Here is a 20,525-nt window from a genome sequence, read left to right on the forward strand (position 1 = left end):
TTCTGGTGTACCCTCATTTGCGTCCATATATACATGCATTGCTCAAAGTTAAAAGCTTTCTTACACATTTTAATGACTTCTAAGACTGGCATTACTGCAAGAGATGCTTCAACACCCTTATTACAGGTCAAATAAATCTGAGTAATTACAGATTCTGATAGAATGAGGTGATTTGTGTGATGGGCAAAGGAATCCGGTTATCAGTTATTCTTACTAAATGTCCACTCGATATTGCCAATGTATATGTTCAATATCTGCCAAAACCATTATTGGTTAAAACATTCTAGTCTCCTTAGATGCTTTCAATACGTGACCCAAGTATCACATACATAAAGTGTTGGCTATCAAGTTTGGTGAATGAGAAATTAAACCTAGTAGAAATCGACAGACACAAACACACACCTGGTCAGAAGAAACTAAATGTGGTTGATTGACATAGAAACACACCTCTTCAAAAGATAAATATCTGGTGATTAAAACGCCTGCAAAGGTTATCTTCAGATGTTTGACTACATTGGCAGTAAAGACAAATTCATAAAATAAGTGTTTATATTTGGATGCATGGACATCCATAAACGTTTTATAAACTAGACCAATGTGAAAAGAAGACAGTCGACTGGTTATTTAGTTTGAGAAATAAACCTTCTTCAATTCCCGTGCTTTCCCCCCTCTTCTCACTCAATCAACTGGTTTGATATCATTGAAGAATAATAATATGTTATTGTATTTTTTTACATACAGTTTCCTTTAAGCAGAATAGAAATACAACACGAGGATTGCAAAACACATGTTTCATACAGCAAAATTTTTGATATAATTGAAATACGAGGTCAACTTCAAAGCTACCAAACCAGCTTTCAAATACATACATACATACATACATACATACATACATACATACATACATACATACATACATACATACATACATACATACATACATACTACTCTTCCAATTAGTGTGGAGATTGACACTTACCCTTTTGGGACTTTGGCAATCAATACATCTGGATTTTATTGGAATGACACCAACAATGGGCAACCTGAGGCTTTCGCCTGTGTGGTAGTATGTAATATTGGAAATCTCCATGTTTCCTTTTTTAGGACCAGCTTTGACAGGTTGCTCGACTTTCATATTAGCCATATCTCTTCCCAAAATGTTGCGCTATAATGAGAGGTAAAATAATGCAAATAATTACATCAATCATTCAAATCAATTGACATTTCATGTTTTCATAGAGAAATCACTAGCGGATGTTCTTAAGGTGCAGTCATTCAATTTGTGTTATTCTACTGTCATATGACAGGTGTAAAATAGCATTTTCATTGTTCTTTAATAATTAAGTCTGAGGTAATATATCTTGTTCTGTTACACTTTAAGTGTTAAACATTTATATGGTTCTCTTATACTTAAGTCTAAAATAGGAATTTTCATCACAACTAATCTTAATTTTATGGCAACATTCAGAACCAATTTAAAGTTTAATGCAACATGCACAGCAAATTTAAATGTTATGGCAACATTAAAAACTAATTTTGATTTAATAGCAATATTCAAAACAAATTTAAATTCATGGCAACATTCATAATCAATTAAAATTTTAATGCAAAATTCACAACAAATTTAAATGTTATGGAAATATTAACAACCAATTTAAATTTTATGGAAGAATTCACAACCAATTTAAATTTTATAGCAACATTCACAATTAATTTTAATTTTAAAACAACATTTACAAATAATTCAAATTTTATGGACACATTAACAATCAATTAAAACTTTACGTCAACATTCACAACCAATTTAAATTTTATGGCAACATTAACAACAAATTTTTATTTTCTGGCAACATTAACAACCAATTCAAATTTTATGGCAACATTAAGAAAAAATTTAAATTAATAGCAACATTTACAACAAATTTAAATTTTATATCAACATCCACAACCAATTTAAATTTTATGAAATATTCACTTCCAATTTAAATTTTATGACATTTACAAACAATTTAAATTTTATGAAATAGTCACTTCCAATTTAAATTTTATGACATTTACAACCAACTTAAATTTTATGAAATAGTCACTTCCAATTTAAATTTTATGACATTTACAACCAATTTAAATTTTATGAAATAGTCACTTCCAATTTAAATTTTATGAAATATTCACTTCCAATTTAAATTTTATGACATTTACAACCAATTTAAATTTCACGACAGCATTTACAACCCGTTTAAATTTTATATCAACATCCACAATCAATCAAAATTTAATGGCAACATTTACAACTAATATAATTTTACCAAAAAATTCAAAACCAATTTATATTTTATGACAACATTCACAACCAATTGTAACTTTATAGTAACATTCACAACTAATATAAATTTGATGACAGCATTTACAAGTACTAAAACTTTATTACAACATTCACAACCTATTTGAATTTTACTATAACATTTACAACCAATTTAAATTTTATGACTACATTTACAACTAATTTAAATTTTATGACATTTACAACCAATTTAAATTTTACGACAACATTTACAACGAATTTTAATTTTAAGACATTTACAATCAATTTAAATTTTATGAAAACATTCACAACTAGTTTAAATTTTATGACATTTACAACCAATTTAAATTTTATGACAACATTTACAACTAATTTTAATTTTAAGACATTCACAATCAATTTAAGTTTTATGACAACATTTACAACCAATTTAAGTTTTATGACAACATTTACAACCAATGTAAATTTTACGACAACATTTACAACTAATTTTAATTTTAAGACATTTACAATCAATTTAAATTTTATGAGAACATTTACAACCAATTTAAATTTTATGACAACATTTACAACCAATTTAAATTTTATGGTAGCATTTATATTCAATTTAATTTTATGGCAACATTTTAAACCAATTTAAATATAATAACCACATTTGTATCCAATAATTATTTTATGGTAGCATTCATAACTTATTTATATTTTAAAACAACATTCACAACCATTTTAGAATTTTATCGCAACATTTATAACTAATTTATATTTTTGACAACATTTGCAACCAATTGAAATTTTAATGCAACCTTCTACAACCAATTTAAATTTTATTGCAACATTTCCAAAGAATTTATATTTTATCACAATATTAACAGCGAATTTTCATTTCAAAGGTATATTCACAACTAATTTAAATTTTATGACAACATTTACAACCAATTTAAATTTTTAGCAACATTTACATTCAATTTTATGGTAGTATACACAACAAATTTATATTTTATGACAACATTTACAACCAATTTAAATTTTATGGCAACATTTAGATGAAATTTAAAGTTTATGGACGTATTCACAACCAATTTAAATTTAATGATATTTACAATCAATTTAAACTTTATAACATTTACAAGCAATTTTAATTTTCTGACAATATTTACAATAAATTTAAATTTAATGACAACATATACAATCAATTTAAATTTTATTACAACATTAAAATCAGTTAAATTTTTATGGCAACATTCACAACCAATTTAAATTTTATGGCAACATTCACAACCAATTCCAACTTTATAGCAACATTAAGAACTAATTAAAATTATATAGCAATATTCAAAACTAATTTCAATTTTATGACTACAGAAACAAATAATTTAAATGTTATTGCAACATTCTCAACCAATTTAAATTTTATAGCAAGATTCATAACCAAATTAAATTTTATGGCAACATTTGCAAACAATTTAAACTTCATGGGAACACAATTAAATTTATTTTATGACAACATTAACAACAAATTTTCATTTTATGGCAACATTTATAAATTTTATGGCAACATTCATAAATAATATAAATTTTATGGCTACGTTTTTAAATTTCATAATAACATTCCCAACCAATTTAAATTTCATGACAACATTAACAACCACTTTAAGTTTTGACAACATTTACAACTAAATCAAATTTTATGACATTTAAAACCAATTTATATTTTATGACAACATTCACCACTAGTTTAAATTTTATGACAACATTCATAACCAAGGTAAATTTTATGGCAACATTCATAACCAAGGTAAATTTTATGGCAACATTCATAACCAAGGTAGATTTTATGGCAACATTCCCAACTAATTTAAATTTTATGGCAACATTCCCAACTAATTTAAATTTTATGCTAACATTCACAACTAATTTAAATTTTATGACAACATTCCCAATTAATTTAAATTTTATGGCAACATTAACAACCAATTTAAATTTAATGGCAACATTCACAACTAATTTAAATTTTATGGCAACATTAACAACCAATTTAAATTTAATGGCAACATTCCCAACCAAGGTAAATTTTATGGCAACATTCCCAACTAATTTAAATTTTATGGCAAATTTGTAACTAATTTCAATTTTATGGCAACATTCCCAACCAATTTAAAGTTTATGACAACATTCACAACTAATTTAAATTTTATGGCAACATTCCCAACTAATTTAAATTTTATGGCAACATTCCCAACTAATTTAAATTTTATGACAACATTCACAACTAATTTAAATTTTATGGCATCATTCCCAACTAATTTAAATTTTATGGCAATATTCACAACTAATTTAAATTTTATGGCATCATTCCCAACTAATTTCAATTTTATGGCAACATTCCCAACCAATTTAAAGTTTATGGCAACATTCACAACTAATTTAAATTTTATGGCAACATTCCCAACTAATTTAAATTTTATGGCATCATTCCCAACTAATTTAAATTTTATGACAACATTCACAACTAATTTAAATTTTATGGCAATATTCACAACCAATTTTTATTTTCTGACATTTACAACCAATTTAAATTTTGTGACAACATTCATAACCCAATTAAATTTATAACGAATTTTCATTTTATAACAGCATTTTTATCTTATGGTAACATCCACAACCAATTTAAAGTTTATGAAAGTATTCACTTCCAATTTAAATTTTATGACATTTACAACTAATTTAAATATTATGACAGTATTTACAACCAATTTAAATTTTATGACATTTACAACTAATTTAAATATTATGACAGTATTTACAACCAATTTAAATTTTATGACATTTACAACCAATTTAAATATTATGACAGTATTTACAACCAATTTAAATTTTATGACATTTACAACCAATTTAAATATTATGACAGTATTTACAACCAATTTAAATTTTATGACATTTACAACCAATTTAAATATTATGACAGTATTTACAACCAATTTAAATTTTATGACAACATTCATAACAATTAAGACAAAAATATCTTGAACTTGTACAAAATATGAAATAGCATTTATAGATTTGTTCATCATATGAGAAGAACTGTCTGTCCGGTAATTTGTCAAAATTTGTTCAGATATAAGAGTTTTTACTGTCCTATCACACTTAAGTGTGAAATAACATTTTTAAGCTCTTTCAGGAGCTTTTCTTTCAATCAAACTTTCTATCAATCTGGTAGACCTAAGTTTTAATTAGCATTTTTATTTTTTGTCACACTTAAAGTGTATATTAGAATTGTATATGTTTCGATGCATGAAATTGTGAATTAGAATTTTTATTATCCTGTCACACTTAAGTGGGAATTAGAATTTTAACTACTCCATCACACTTTGTACTTATTCTGTCACACGTAAGTGCAAATTAAGATCTTAATTGGTATACCACGTTTAAGTGTGAATTAGTTTTTTGATTATTTTGTCAGATGTAAGTGTGAATAGATAAGTTAATTTTTCTGTCACTCTTAAGTATAATTCAGTAGTTTTAATTGTTCTGTCACATTTGTGTTACTTAACATTTGTGTTACTTTACATTTGTGTTACTTAACATTTGTGTTCCTTTACATTTGTGTTACTTTATATTTGTGTTACTTAACACTTGTGTTATTTAACATTTGTGTTATTTAACACTTGTGTTACTTAACATTTGTGTTACTTAACACTTGTGTTACTTAACATTTGTGTTACTTTACATTTGTGTTACTTAACACTTGTGTTACTTAACACTTGTGTTACTTAACACTTGTGTTACTTTATATTTGTGTTACTTAACATTTGTGTTACTTAACACTTGTGTTACTTAACATTTGTGTTACTTAACATTTGTGTCACTTAGCACTTGTGTTACTTAACACTTGTGTTATTTAACATTTGTGTTACTTAACACTTGTGTTACTTAACATTTGTGTTACTTAACACTTGTGTTACTTAACATTTGTGTTACTTTACATTTGTGTTACTCAACACTTGTGTTACTTAACACTTGTGTTACTTTATATTTGTGTTACTTAACATTTGTGTTACTTAACACTTGTGTTACTTAACATTTGTTTAACTTAACATTTGTGTACACATTAAATTTTTTTTCTCAGAATTATTTATTAGACGAAAATCGTGACGGACGGTTTTGTAACATATCCATGAAGATATGAGTGTGTCAACGATGCAAATTTAATTGAAGAAGAGTTTAAAATATTCCATATTTAGTCCAGTCTACTATCCGCAAAGGATGTCTAAATAAGGACAAGAATTTAGATGAAGTTACAACACTTCTGAAGATGCAAGACCTATGGTGACGACAATATGCTTAGAAAATAGGAAAATTTTCCTTTTTTTTATTTCTTTTTTTTCGATATACTTACAGCTCTTTGTTCACCTTCCTGGGAAGCCATAGCGGCCTTGAGGTGATCAGCAAATGCCAATTTTATATCAATAGAGTCTCTAGTTTCTCCTTTGTCACAATAACACTCTTTGACATTACCATTTTCAAAACTGTAAAGAAAATAATTTCGGGAATATAGTTTCAGTTTTTATCATCATCATCATCATCATCATCATCATCATCATCATCATCATCATCATCATCATCATCATCATCATCATCGGTTTAACATCCTTTTTACATGCATTGGGCGGCTTTTAGAAATTGACTTCCAAACTAACCTATCTCTGGCCAGGTCTTTATCCCATATCCTTCTTTCTCATTACTTCCTCTCACCTTCATCTTGGCCTTCCCCCACCCCCGGGACTAGACCTGCTATTTTAACTGTTCTATGTCTACTAGTCCAAGAACTCTTATCCATTTTTTTTTCAATGTGGCCGAACCCACACAACCTCCTGTTATGCACACATCTCCCTACACTGTCTGTCAGGATTAAATTTTTCCTATGATGTCATCAGATCTAAGCTTTCCTTAAGACTCGCATTACATATCCATTATATCATTCATTCCCCTCCATGCAACTCCTGTCCTCAACCTTGAATGACCAGGTTTCATTTCCGTACATTTTCACACTTTATTTCCCTTTTTCTCTCAAGTTTATATAACTTCCTCCTATAATTTTCTTAACCTTCACCACAACACAATTAATTGACATGGTTGATTGACATGATTAATTGACATGGTTAACTGACATGATTAATTGACATGATTAATTGACATGGTTGATTGACATGATTAATTGACATAGTTGATTGACGTGGTTGATTGACACGGTTGATTGACATGGTTGATTGACATGATTAATTGACATGGTTGATTGACATGGTTGATTGACATGGTTGATTGACACGCTTGATTGACACGCTTGATTGACACGCTTGATTTACACAGAAACACAACATTTCACCTGTGAAATTTTCACTTGCTGCCTCGACTATTCTACACCTATTAACTCAAGAAATGTAATTCATTCTTTCAATGTGGCCATACCATAGAGGTAATAATATCAAACTTGATATTCTACCAGACCAGATCAATTCTGGTTCTGAAATTTGGAAAAACCAATCAAAGACCAAAAGAAAAATAAACTATAACAAGGTTCGAGAAATAGTGATAATCCTTAAATAAAACTTGTATATACATGCAACGAATAAAAAAAAAAAGTATTAGCTCCAGGATGGGAACCCTTGATTTCTGAAAGCTAAGATCATCATCATCATCATCATCATCATCATCATCATCATCATCATCACCACCATCATCATCACCATCATCATTTTAACATCCATTTTACATGCTGGCAGACGTTAGATGATGTTTTTAGAAATTGATTGACAAATTAATCTATCTCTGGACAAGTCTTTATTCATCTATCTTTCTCTCAACTTCCGTTATCACTTCTGGGGGACCAGTGCTTTAATCGAGACAATATGTGTGGGTCTCCTTTGCCTACCAAAGCTAAAAATAACTGCTAAAAAACTGCTTAAAACTGCTTAAAATTGCTAAAAAAACTGCTAAAAAAGCAAGAGGGTTTAAATGATATCTTTTCTTTTACAACTTTACTTTGGTTTATAATATGCGTCCCCAATGATTCTAGTTCTATGTTAGCAATAAAAAAATGAACGTGACTCACAGGATTTCAATAGGTTTTTGCAATGATTTGATGTTTGTTTCCATCCAGTCCCTTAAATATATCTGAGTCCATGTTGCGTCTTCCCGCAAACGATCATTGAGAACGTTAATGCTTGGGTCTGTGAACTGAAAGAAAAAAAAAATAGTTGTTGCATTAAAAATCATAGAAGCAAAACACAAAACACATCAGATGAGAATTCATTAACTCTGAAATAATGTATCCAGTTCTATTTTATCTGATTTTATTATTTATCAAATATGATGTATGGATTTATTATTATATATAGTAAATATAATATATGGTTCTGTTATATGGTAAATATAATATATAGTTTTATTATATGGTAAATATTATAGAGCCATATTATAATAATTATTATATTATATGGTAAATAAATAATAGTTATTATATTATATGGTAAATATTATAGAACCATACTATAATAATTAGTGTATTATACAGTAAATAAATAATAGCTATTATATTATAAATATAATAGAACCATATTATAATAATACTTAATTAATAATACCTTTCATAATTACTTTAACGGTGAATGCCCTGACGAACTGCAAGCACTTGTACCCCCTCGACGTAAATACCCCCGACAAACGCGACAAGCAGCTAAATCCCACCCCTTTACAGTAGAGATCCTTAGATGTAAGAGAGCCTTCTACTCCAATAGTTTCTTCCCTAGAACCGCTAGACTTTGGAATTCCCTTCCGGGTCCCTGCTTCCCCAACTGTACTGACATGCAGAAGTTCAAGTGTAACGTGAACCGACATCTTGCTGCCCAACTCCCTATATAGTATTCCTGTAGCTTATGTCCCTGATAGTAGCCCCCTACATCAAAGTGGCAATGTGCCTTGTTTGGGGTGAAAATGTAAAAAAAATAAATAATAATTATTCCATTATACGATAAATACATAATAGTTATTATATTATATGATAAATATAATAGAACCATATTATAATAATTATTATATTATACGATAAATACATAGTAGTTATTATATTATATGGCAAATACAATATATTGTTTTATAATATCGATAATATAGACATCGTTTTATTATATGTTAAGTCTGTCTTTGAATTCAACAACAATTTCACAGAGAAAAATGCTCCACCCAGACTGTTAAATATAATATATGATTCTATCATATATATATATATATATATAAGTATAATATAAGTAGTTAAATGGATTAATCCTAATCTTATAAATACAAGACTGATAAATTAAAAAATTAAAAAATTTATCCATTTTAAATATGGAAATTGATGAATCACACAGGTAAGAAATTCATTTTTATAGTATGAAAAGGTTAGTAATTGCAATTAAGAATAGGAAATTGGATCAAATGTTTGTAACATGTCTTCTTCCTAAGTTTAAGGGTGGTGGTGTTTGATCAACACTGCTGGGGAGCCATGATGTAACATACTGTTTTGTTTTTAAATCCCCGAAACAGTGTTTCATGGTAAACAACTGATGATCCCTTGAAAAATAAAATATTGGTATTATAGTAAATTCGAGAGCGAGTTGATGCAGTGATTGCAGGTGATTAAATGACTTACTCACTAGATGGTTTTCTAACGAATGATAAAAAATATTTTGAAAGGTTAAAAACTTCAAAGACTATATATATATATATATATATATATATATATATATATATATATATATGTTAAGTACAGGGTGGAACGATAAAAGTGTCGCTCTAAAAAAGACCTGATTCCATTTCCGTTTGATAAAAACCGGTTTTCTTTTTTTTGTTGTACACTATATACTAGTTGGCCAGTTATGTACAAATCCTAAGAGCGATAGGAACCTTCTATCATGTCTGATAGTAACACAATGTTCGGTGAGTGAGATCGGAAATGCCCCATTGTACAACTCATGCTATCTACCAATCAAAGTTATAACAACAGGACCATTGTCAGCACTCACAAAATGCAAATCCGGACCGTTCAACTCTTGAGAGCACAGCTCAGCAAAGTTTCCAGCCACGGTTATGATCTTTGGTGTGGTTTCAAGTGAGGGCCACATCTTCGAAGTTGGTTTTAAAGTCAACGCCAAAGTGTGCCTGAATGTGCTAAAGAGTGTGGTGACCCCCTGGTACAATCAGGTGGCCGCTGGCAGACCCTGGGTGTGGCAACAGAATTCGGCACCGTCCCACAAGTCCAAAGAGACCCAGGCTTAGCTTCAGAAGGAGTGCTACGGCTTTGTACCCTTCTCTCCCCCGACCTGACCCACTGGACTACTTCATTTAGTCATACGTCGAGAACATCACCAACATGACCTCCCACAACAGCAAAGCCAGACTGATCGCCACCACCACCGAGTATTCACCGAGCTCCTGTTGGTGCTTGTGGAAAAGGCATGCTCCCAGTTCCAGACCCATATCAAGGCGATGATTGAGGCTGAAAGCGGCTACATTGAATGGATGTCAACTCTACTGCATAATTAAATCACCTGAATTGATTTTTTTCAATAAAAGTTTTAAAATAAAGCTGCAGTGTTGTTTTCTTTAGAGCAGCTTTTTTTATCGTGCCACCCTGTATACATAGTACATATAATATATGGTTTCATTATATGATAAATATAATAAAACCATATTATGATTATTATTATTATTACATTATACGATAAATACATAATAGTTATTATATTATATGGCAAATACAATATATTGCTTCATTATATCGTGAATAGAGATTATGGTTTTATTATATGCTAAGTCTGTCTCCAAACTCAACAAGAATTTCAGAGGAACATCATAAAGAAAAACGCTCCACCCAGACTATTATATGGTAAATATAATATATGATTCTATCATATGTTGATTATCTATCTATATATCTATAAAAGTGAAAGTGCCTGTCTGTGTGTGTACATTTCTCTAGGCAATAACTCTGTCAATTTTAAGTCTACAGACTCGAAATTTGATATACAGTGTACTGAGATTTGGGAAAATCGATGTGATCGGTTTTCGGCCAGAAATTTAGTGATTAAGGGGTCAAAGCTCAACGATTTGACCTTTGAGAACTCTACGATACTCCTCTAACAATTTTCCTCCAACAATTTTCGGTCTAAACACTTGAAATTTTAGATATAGATTCATTGGACATGGATCTAACTTAATAACTTAATTTGAGCCCAAAACAATAAATTTTAAGGGGGTCATAATAGGGGTCAAAATTAAAAAAATTGACCATTTTTTTTTTTTTTTTTTTGCTCAACATAGATCTCCAAATACTCGGGCAACGCCGGGCAACGCCGGGCAACGCCGGCACCCATGCTAGTAATATATAGTTCTATTATAGGGCAAATATAATATATGGTTTTATTATATTATAAATATAGCATATGGTTCTATAATGAATATTAGGTAGCTTTATTATATGTTAAAAATAACATAAACTTCTATTATGTTGTAAGTATAATATGGTTCTGTCACATGACATATATAATGTGGTTCTATAGTGTGATAAATGAAGTATATGGTTTAATTTTATATCGTAAATATCGTATATGGTTCTATTATATTGCAAATATACTACATGGTACTAGTATATGGTAAATATATCGTATGGTTCTGTTATGTAATAAATATAATATATACTTCTTGTTAACCTTACTTAGTTGTCTCCCTTACCAGCTCTTCAACAGAGAGAGAGAGGGAGAGAGAGAGAGAGAGAGAGAGAGAGAGAGAGAGAGAGAGAGAGAGGCTTTTCACCGAAAACAGTGAAAGGGGACACATTCGAATATTGGGTGAAAACGGAGTGCATGTTTGTCAATAAACTTTTTATCCACTCTACACCAGTTTTGCATAAATTTCCAAAAACAAAAAAAAGGAAGAGAAAGAAATGACTTCTAGGTACATGACTTCACCTGCCATAAACAGTGACAAGTATAATTGCTAGAAAAAAAAAAATGTAAATATGGGAACTCGCCACAAGTTTAGAGGCACGCAAATCTACCTGGTATTTTAAATGACAAACTCCCTGCACTAGAAGGTGTTTCCACTGATTAAATTATCATAAATAATCTTAATGCTATGTATGCTGCCAGGAAACACTTCATAGCAGGTGAATCCTTAGAGAAACTAAGATGTGCACTTCAACACCAAGTTAGGACAGGTATTGCACAATCATATAAAAATGGAGATGCTGTTCTCTACAAAATGAATTTGTGTGATAGATGGCTTGGTACTGGAACGGTTAGGCAGTGGAAGAACAAACAGGCATTTGCCAAACATGGTGGCACCTATGTAAGAGTACATCCATCGTTTAGTTTTGTTTCCTGAAACTTATCAAAACCATAATGAGGACAGCAGCAAGGAATTGAGTATGCTAGAAGAAAGGTCTGAAGAATCTTCGAGGATATAAAATCTTGAAGAGAATATTTTAGATGGAGATTGGAAAGTTTCAGACAACAATGTCAAGCAGTGTCACACTGCGGAAACTCAAGAGATAACAAATAAGCAGGACACCACCACCAGAAAAAGTCAAACTTCCAAAACCTGGACATCAAATGCAAGCTTGCCAATGGCACAGAATCAGAGTGGGGGAAGTTGGATGTCATAAATATAGCAGGCAAAGCCACTAGCAAAAAAAAAAAAATTTGATGAATGTAATTATTGAACAGGGTAAACCTTTTTGGTTGGACTATGAACATGGAGTATCTGAGTAGCAAACTAGTGAGGCTGAAGAAAACGTTAACAAATTCCTAATGAACTGCCCCCTTAAGTAAACACTTCATCAAATCTCCACACTAACGTAATGTACTTGCAATAACCCTTATCCCTGAGTAATTAGTTTCAGAGTTGATTTCTCCTCGAAAGCAGATCCATTCATGAAAATCTTAGAAAGAAAAGCGATGCATCTAGGATTAAAAAACATTTTTTTTACAAGGGAGTCACCACTTATCAAGACTGAAGCCCGCTCAAGGATAAATTAATGAGTTTACAGAAGTCAATAAGACAGCAGCGTAGTGATTGGCAGTGGTGGAAATTGGGTAGAAATTGATTATTTAAGGCAGTGGCTCGACAAGAACTTATTAACATTGTACTTGAAGGCGACCATGTTGTAGTCAGCTGGAAAGCAGGCCAGCAGAACAGTTCCACAGGCAGGCAGTTCTAGGAAAGACAGAGGTCGATTTCTGATACTTGATCAACAGTCAACTTTCTCAACTATAATGTAGGCTAGTTTATATAATAATTTAGGACGCCCATGCATCCATGTGTAAATGGCCATTCTGTTATTTCACATTTGCTGTCATTGTAGCCCTTAAAGCATTTATTTAATGATGATTGTATTTGCACTTGAGGATTGCTTTTGCTGTTAAGCTTTGCATGTGTTTTTTTTTTTTTCTTGTTTTTTGTTTTGCATCCAATCCCTAGATATTTTATTTTCCAAGTTGTTTTTGTGTCAATTAACCACATACATTTTTCTTTCAGCCAGGTGCGTGTATGTGTTTATTTCAGCTAGATGCCGTAAACCAGACCCGATATATATGATATTCAACAATATTACTGAAGATAGATTGCTTGCAAGAAATAATCTAATATTTAAAGATCCCAAAGATTGATCACAAAGAAAATAACCTGATTAAAGACAATATCAATGCTATAGTATGGCATGAAGTACTGTTGTCACATCTAGATCGGTGCACCAACTACTAGCCTCTCCATTTTGGATGAGGTCTAAAAAGGAATTTCTAACCTAATAGGTCCGACACTGTTTGCCAAGCAGAGCTGCACTCTTGTGCTTGTTTCACAAAATGTGCCCTGATGAACTTAAACAAAAATACTCCTGAACCACCCAATTAGATGCTAAATCCCACTTCTTCACGTTAACAAATTGCAGCCTGGGCGTGGTGTTGTGTAGTGAGATGTTTGTTCATATTACATTTAAATTTCTGCATATTGATAATGTTGGGGAAACAGGGAGCAGGAAGTGAATTTCAAATGTAAGCGACACAAGGATAGGCTCTATCAGAGTAGACAATCTTCCAGCATCTAAGGACTTCTACAATGAATAGCAAGAAATAGGGTTCAATCAGGGTGAGCTAATGTATTTGGATGTCAGCTTGATCTTCTGTGTGCTAGAAATAGACATGACATAATATGCCTGAAAGAGAGGGAGGAGTGAGAGAAGAATGGCAGTCAGTTGGAAGTCTTGGAGAAAACCAGACAGAAAAGGATGACTTAAGAAGATCGACAGTAAACCAAGAGGCCAAATATCTGTAACTTGGGATGCCTCCCCATTCCACTGCAGGCAGAAGAGAAGGCAATGCCAGCATCACAATAAAAGGTCCTTGCTTCAAATTGATGATTTCTTCATTTCTTCATGCCTTCATGTATTTCTCCTGCAAGTATCCCAGTTACGGAGGAGTGGGTGACACAAGGCGAGATTCGATTGTGCAGTTATGATAGTGACCTGCATACTTTAACTGCTTGTGACTTCTTGGCCATTTAGACATCCCTCGAAGGGGAGGTAATGTAACATTTTCCCCATCCAAAAAATCTCCTCATATTGCAAAGTATAAAATAAATGCTATACTTACATGGACTCTGTAAGAGTTATTTCCTGGTACCTTCATGATGTTGACGCGAGAAATAAGCAGTTTCCAGCCAGCTTTATCCCACTGCAATTTTGGATTGCCAGCAACAAACTGACCCTCATAGCGCCAGTTTCCCTCAATATCCACTGTGCCTGATGCTGAAAAGGGAAGAGAAATACACGAGGTGAGAATGAAATCCATTTAAGGGAACTTTTTCTTTTTTTATCTTCTATATATATAAAAGCCAAACGTCTGTGTGTATGTATGTTTGTTTGTAACGCTAAAACTTTTGAAAGACGGAACTAAACTTGACAAATTTGGTATCATATCGAAGCCCCATCACTCGGATGACAAATATCGAAATTTCACGTCAAACGGACCACTAGAAGTTGGTCAACTGATCAGTTATCTTCGAGGGGGGCCCCCAAAAAACCTGTCATTATCTATATATATAAAAGACAAATGTTTGTTTGTAACGCTAAAACTTGAGATGAAAGATTCCTCTCCCCTAAGAATAAAACATATGTTCAATATCTGCTTTTGTTTTTTCATTGTTTATACGGTCCCGAGCAACGCCGGGTAGCCCTGCTAGTCTATATATATAAAAGCCAAACGTCTGTGTGTATGTATGTTTGTTTGTAACGCTAAAACTTTTGAAAGACGGAACCAAACTTGACAAATTTGGTATCATATCGAAGCCCCATCACTCGGATGACAAATATCGAAATTTCACGTCAAACGGACCACTAGAAGTAGGTCAACTGATCAGTTATCTTCGAGGGGGGCCCCCCAAAAAAAACCTGTCATTATCTATATATATAAAAGACAAATGTTTGTTTGTAACGCTAAAACTTGAGATGAAAGATTCCTCTCCCCTAAGAATAAAACATATGTTCAATATCTGCTTTTGTTTTTTCATTGTTTATACGGTCCCGAGCAACGCCGGGTAGCCCTGCTAGTTTTGATATAAAGCCAAGAGAAAAATAAATTTATTATAAAAAAGAATGTATATTTCGTGTATGTATAAAAGTGAGAATGTGTGTGTGTGTGTGTGCGTGTGCGTGTGTGTGTGTGTGTGTGTGTGTGTGTGTGTGTGTGTGTGTGTGTGTGCACGTGTGAGGACACTTCTCAATTTATATACACAATGAATTTTTCATCTACAAACTTGAAATTTGGTATATAGGGTATTCAGGCATGTGGAAAATTTTTTCATCTGACTACAACTTGATTGTCTTCAAGTCCAACATAAACAAATTCTTGATGAACTGTCCCCTTACGTAATCCAATTTACCAAATTTCTATCACTAACGATTACTGCAATATTATCCTAATAACTAGTGTACACTCTATAACCTTTATCCTCGACTGGCTTCCGGGCCTTGATAAGTGGTGACTCCTATGTAAAAAAGAAAAAGAAATCTGGTAAAATGGGCTGTAATTGGTGCATGAGGGTCATCGGATTTTTATCTGTTTGTCAATTGTTTCACGACTGCCCATGCATGAACGCTCATATGACAGCTTCCTTATGTTAAGAATAAGTAGGTTTGGAAAGACTTTTTAAAGAGCGTGGCAAGTTTGCCTAGTGGTTATCGTACTTGACACACTGTTTTTAGGTTTTGGTTTCGATCTCAGCTCGAGTAATTTTTTTTTACTTACAAGAAGTGAACTGTTTAGAAAAAAACGACACTCGTCTCAGTTTTTTTGTTTTTTTTTTACTTCATTTTTTTTTTTTAAGGAATTTAACGTTACGGTTAATACCTATGGTATTTCTGTTTATAATAAATAAAAATTCTGCATTAATTAAAATATAATATATATAATATTCATGCATATTTTATGACCAGGCAATGCTAGGCGGCCTGATATATATATATATATATATATATATATATATAACTACTTCATTTACTCACATAAATTTAATATACGAAAGTATAGATTTATGCGTAAACTTTAAGTATTTACTTCAAAAGTGCTCAATACGTAGGTAGAGCTAGTTAGTAATTTATAAAATATATATGGCGATTAAGCTACACTGAATATTCTGTGTTTCATCCACTATAGGATTCGTCAGGCTTATGTGCGAATTCTGTGGTTGCTTCTTGTTTTTATATATGTTGAGGATTTTTAGTTAGCCAATCAGCTTTCTAGTATCCACCGCGCCCCTTCCTATCAGCCAATGGGCATGCATTTTATCGAACAAAGGATCTGTTTTAGAACTAGGTTAGTGGTTTAAGGTAGACGTTCTCCTTTTTTTTTTTCTTCTTTTTTTTAAATATAAATATACCTATGTGTACACACTTACATGCACGAATCCTATAGCGGATGAAACGCAGAATATTCAGTGTAGCTTAATCGCCATATATATTTTATAAATTACTATATATATATATGTATATATATATATATATATATATATATATATATATATATATATATATATATAGAGAGAGAGAGAGAGAGAGAGAGAGAGAGAGTTTAATTCCTGCTTCTTTTCTATCCTTTTTAATTGTACAAAATACATGTTAAATTATTCCTCAGTTGGCATGGAGTTATGCTTGAAAACACACTCATTTTAAATTGCTATAATACACTGTAATTTGCAATTAACTCATCAAGTGACCCATCTCTTCTTACTTTCCATCGATCACTTTTTTCTCTTTGCCTGTTTTTACCCTCTGCATTCAATCCATGGACTATATTAACCGTTTATTTAAAATGCAAACACCACTGTCAACAAAACGTAGTAGTGCGATACATAATATACTGTCACACACACACACACACACACACACATATATATATATATATATATATATATATATATATATTTTACTTGGGGGTCACCACTTATCGAGGCCCGGAGGCCACTCAGGGATAAGGGTTATTGCGTGTACAGTAATCAATGAGATAGTATTGTAGTAATCATTAGTATTGGAGATTTGATAGAGTGTCTTACTTAAGGGGGCGGTTTGTCAGGAATTTGTTTATGTTGGATTTGAAGACATCCAAGTTGTAGTCAGGTGGGAAACAGGCGAACGGAAGAGAGTTCCACAGTCGTGCACTTCTGAGAAAGAAGCTCTGCTCATGGAATCTACGTTTGGATTTAGGCACAGATAAAGAGTGGGGAATATATATATATATATATATATATATATATATATATATATATATATATATATATATATATATATATATATATATATTAGTGTTGGGACGATTAATCCTGAAACAGGTCTTATGTGTCATGTACTTTTTTTTAACTTGCAATTTGTTGTAGAATGTTATTAGACATAGGAACATGAAATTTGTTGCCCAATGGTATTACATAGTTATGTGGTCAGTTAAAGAATGGAGATTAATATTTTCACTGCCCTTACTTGAATTTTGAGAAATGGAGGAGGACCTCAAAGGAACCTTAACTAGGCATTCAGATATCTATATATCGCATAAAGAAATCAAATGTTAGCCCTCAGAAAGGGATCCCTTGATTTCTGAGAGCTAATTGAGCTAAAACGTCCTATGTCAAGTGACTTCAGCTTATTTTATTAACCTCTCTAGGAGGTTAGACACAAGGTCAGGTATGAGTTTGAAAACCCAGTGCATTAGGATTAGATTACTTTACCTTACAAAAATGCCTGAGCAGCCCCGTCGACATTTCCTGGCAAGTGCGCCTCGAGTAATTAGCAATAAACTCTTTCTCAAAGAGAAAGTAAAACCTGGGAGAATGAACTTTCTGAGACTGAACCAGAACCATGTCTCAGCCTTACAGAGCAGACCAAAAAAAGAACAACCTACAACAGCCAACCTTCTGTTGAACTGAGTGTTAAAGACATATCTCCAACTGGTACGAACACTTGAATAAGCTTTTTCATCTTATACAATTTTATGGATACTGCGTACACATACATACAATATTAACTGCAAGGGTAACTAATTTGCATATTGGTTTTGAGAGGAGATATTTTATGTTGCTTCTGCGTTTACTGGCCCGCGATTTCCACAAAATTGGCTTGGGCTCGTTTAGCAGCTGACAGAAATAACCAGAAAAGGTCGGTTGAGCATATGGCCTCGGTATTTATAAAAAGGATTAGGGGTGGGAAAGGATGCCATAGAGGCTACAACAAAGAATACAGGAAATGAACAACGTTTGAAGTATGTAGATTCTGACTCCATATAATTAAAGACAGTCGAATATTAAAGGTTGAGAACCGATTTTATTTACTACCAACAACTTGTATTAAAAGAGGCAAAGTGTTCGTAGGATGGAATGTGATTTAACGAAGAATGGATTGTTCGTAAAATGTTTGTAGGTATGTATGAATTGATAAGGAATGAATGTTCGTAAACTGTTTGTAGGTATATTCACTGACGCAGCGGGGCGAGTTCTCTTCTCTTCATCTCTTTAGGTCGGGTGGGAGAATCTGTCCGTGCGTTCACTGACGCAGCAGGGCGAATCTCCTCTTCCCTCTTTTTGGTTCCCTCAAATCCCCCGTTTTATAGTCGCAAACTGGCTCCCAGTGACTGTGATATTTGAGGTGTTTATTTTAGGCAGAGAGCTCTGCCATTGGTCGATAATTATTTTGTGGTTATCTTATTTTTTTCTTCCCAAGCGGAAGCGATACATGGAGCCATGCGCAAACGACGATTTTTCATTTTGTCTCTCATGGTGGATGCGTTAACATCCGGTTCGCTGCTAATTCTCATCATGTTTCTACAAGCATTCCTCAATTTTTAACAAACACAATGTCTTTTTTTAATACAAATCTATGAAGGGTATTTTTTTTTATAAATTGAAAGAAATAAAAAATTAGTTTTAATCATGCAGGTTAGGGTTTAGGGTTAGGATAAGATACATGTTTGTAATTTTATTTATTGTGTTTCCATGTTTTTCCTGTTTATCGTTGTGATTTTCTCATAGCAGTTTAATCTTTTGGGATCGGCTGCTTCTGGTTATTCCCGTTAGCAGCTGAGCACTCTTGAGAAACTTTGTGGAAATCGCGGATCGGTAAATGCATTTACCCTTTTTATTAATCGAATTTATAAAACTCATTAGGTCCTGGATATGACCTTAAACTATATCTGATGGTGAGGCCCCAGCTTGTGGGCTTTGGGGAGTGTGGAGCCACCTTTTAATTGCCATTGCTCCCAGGTCCACTCTGACTCGGAGTGGTAGTACCTGTTAGGGTCCCAACTATGGGTTAAACAGAAACTGACTTGAAAAAAAAAATATATTCTATCAAAAAAAAAATTTCTTCAAAATCACTGGATTCGGCATTAAATAACCTGAAAAGGATTGATATGCCGTAAAACAAAACAACCAACCAACCAACAATAAAACTCATTATGTTTGCCTGTCTGTGTGTCTGGCTGTCTTCATATTTTCAAACTCTATCTCTTCCAAAAGTGGTGGTGGTGGTATTGGAACGGTCTTATGAATTAGATTAAGAGTCAAATAGTCACAGCCACACTTTTTTAAGTCATCCGAGAGAACTAATGCTTTCCCTTGGTTTATTTAACTTTTGTCTTTAGACTCTTATTCA

General features: G+C 32.2%; 1 protein-coding gene across 1 annotated transcript in view; it reads right to left on the minus strand.

Annotated features, from left to right (window-relative positions):
- The window catches only part of LOC145280365 (uncharacterized), a 171,919-nt gene that overhangs the window by 142,169 nt on the left and 9,225 nt on the right, over window positions 1-20,525 (minus strand). The window contains exons 2-5 of the mRNA XM_080132136.1: window positions 14,986-15,140; window positions 8,415-8,539; window positions 6,702-6,831; window positions 980-1,165 (exon numbers count right to left, since the gene is read on the minus strand). Of these exons, the coding sequence (XP_079988262.1) occupies window positions 980-1,165; window positions 6,702-6,831; window positions 8,415-8,539; window positions 14,986-15,140 (596 nt within the window). The remainder of the gene's footprint in view (window positions 1-979; window positions 1,166-6,701; window positions 6,832-8,414; window positions 8,540-14,985; window positions 15,141-20,525) is intronic.

Source organism: Euprymna scolopes, chromosome 7 (assembly GCF_053919585.1).
Source record: "Euprymna scolopes isolate OS-2025 chromosome 7, ASM5391958v1, whole genome shotgun sequence".
NCBI lineage: Eukaryota > Metazoa > Mollusca > Cephalopoda > Sepiida > Sepiolidae > Euprymna > Euprymna scolopes.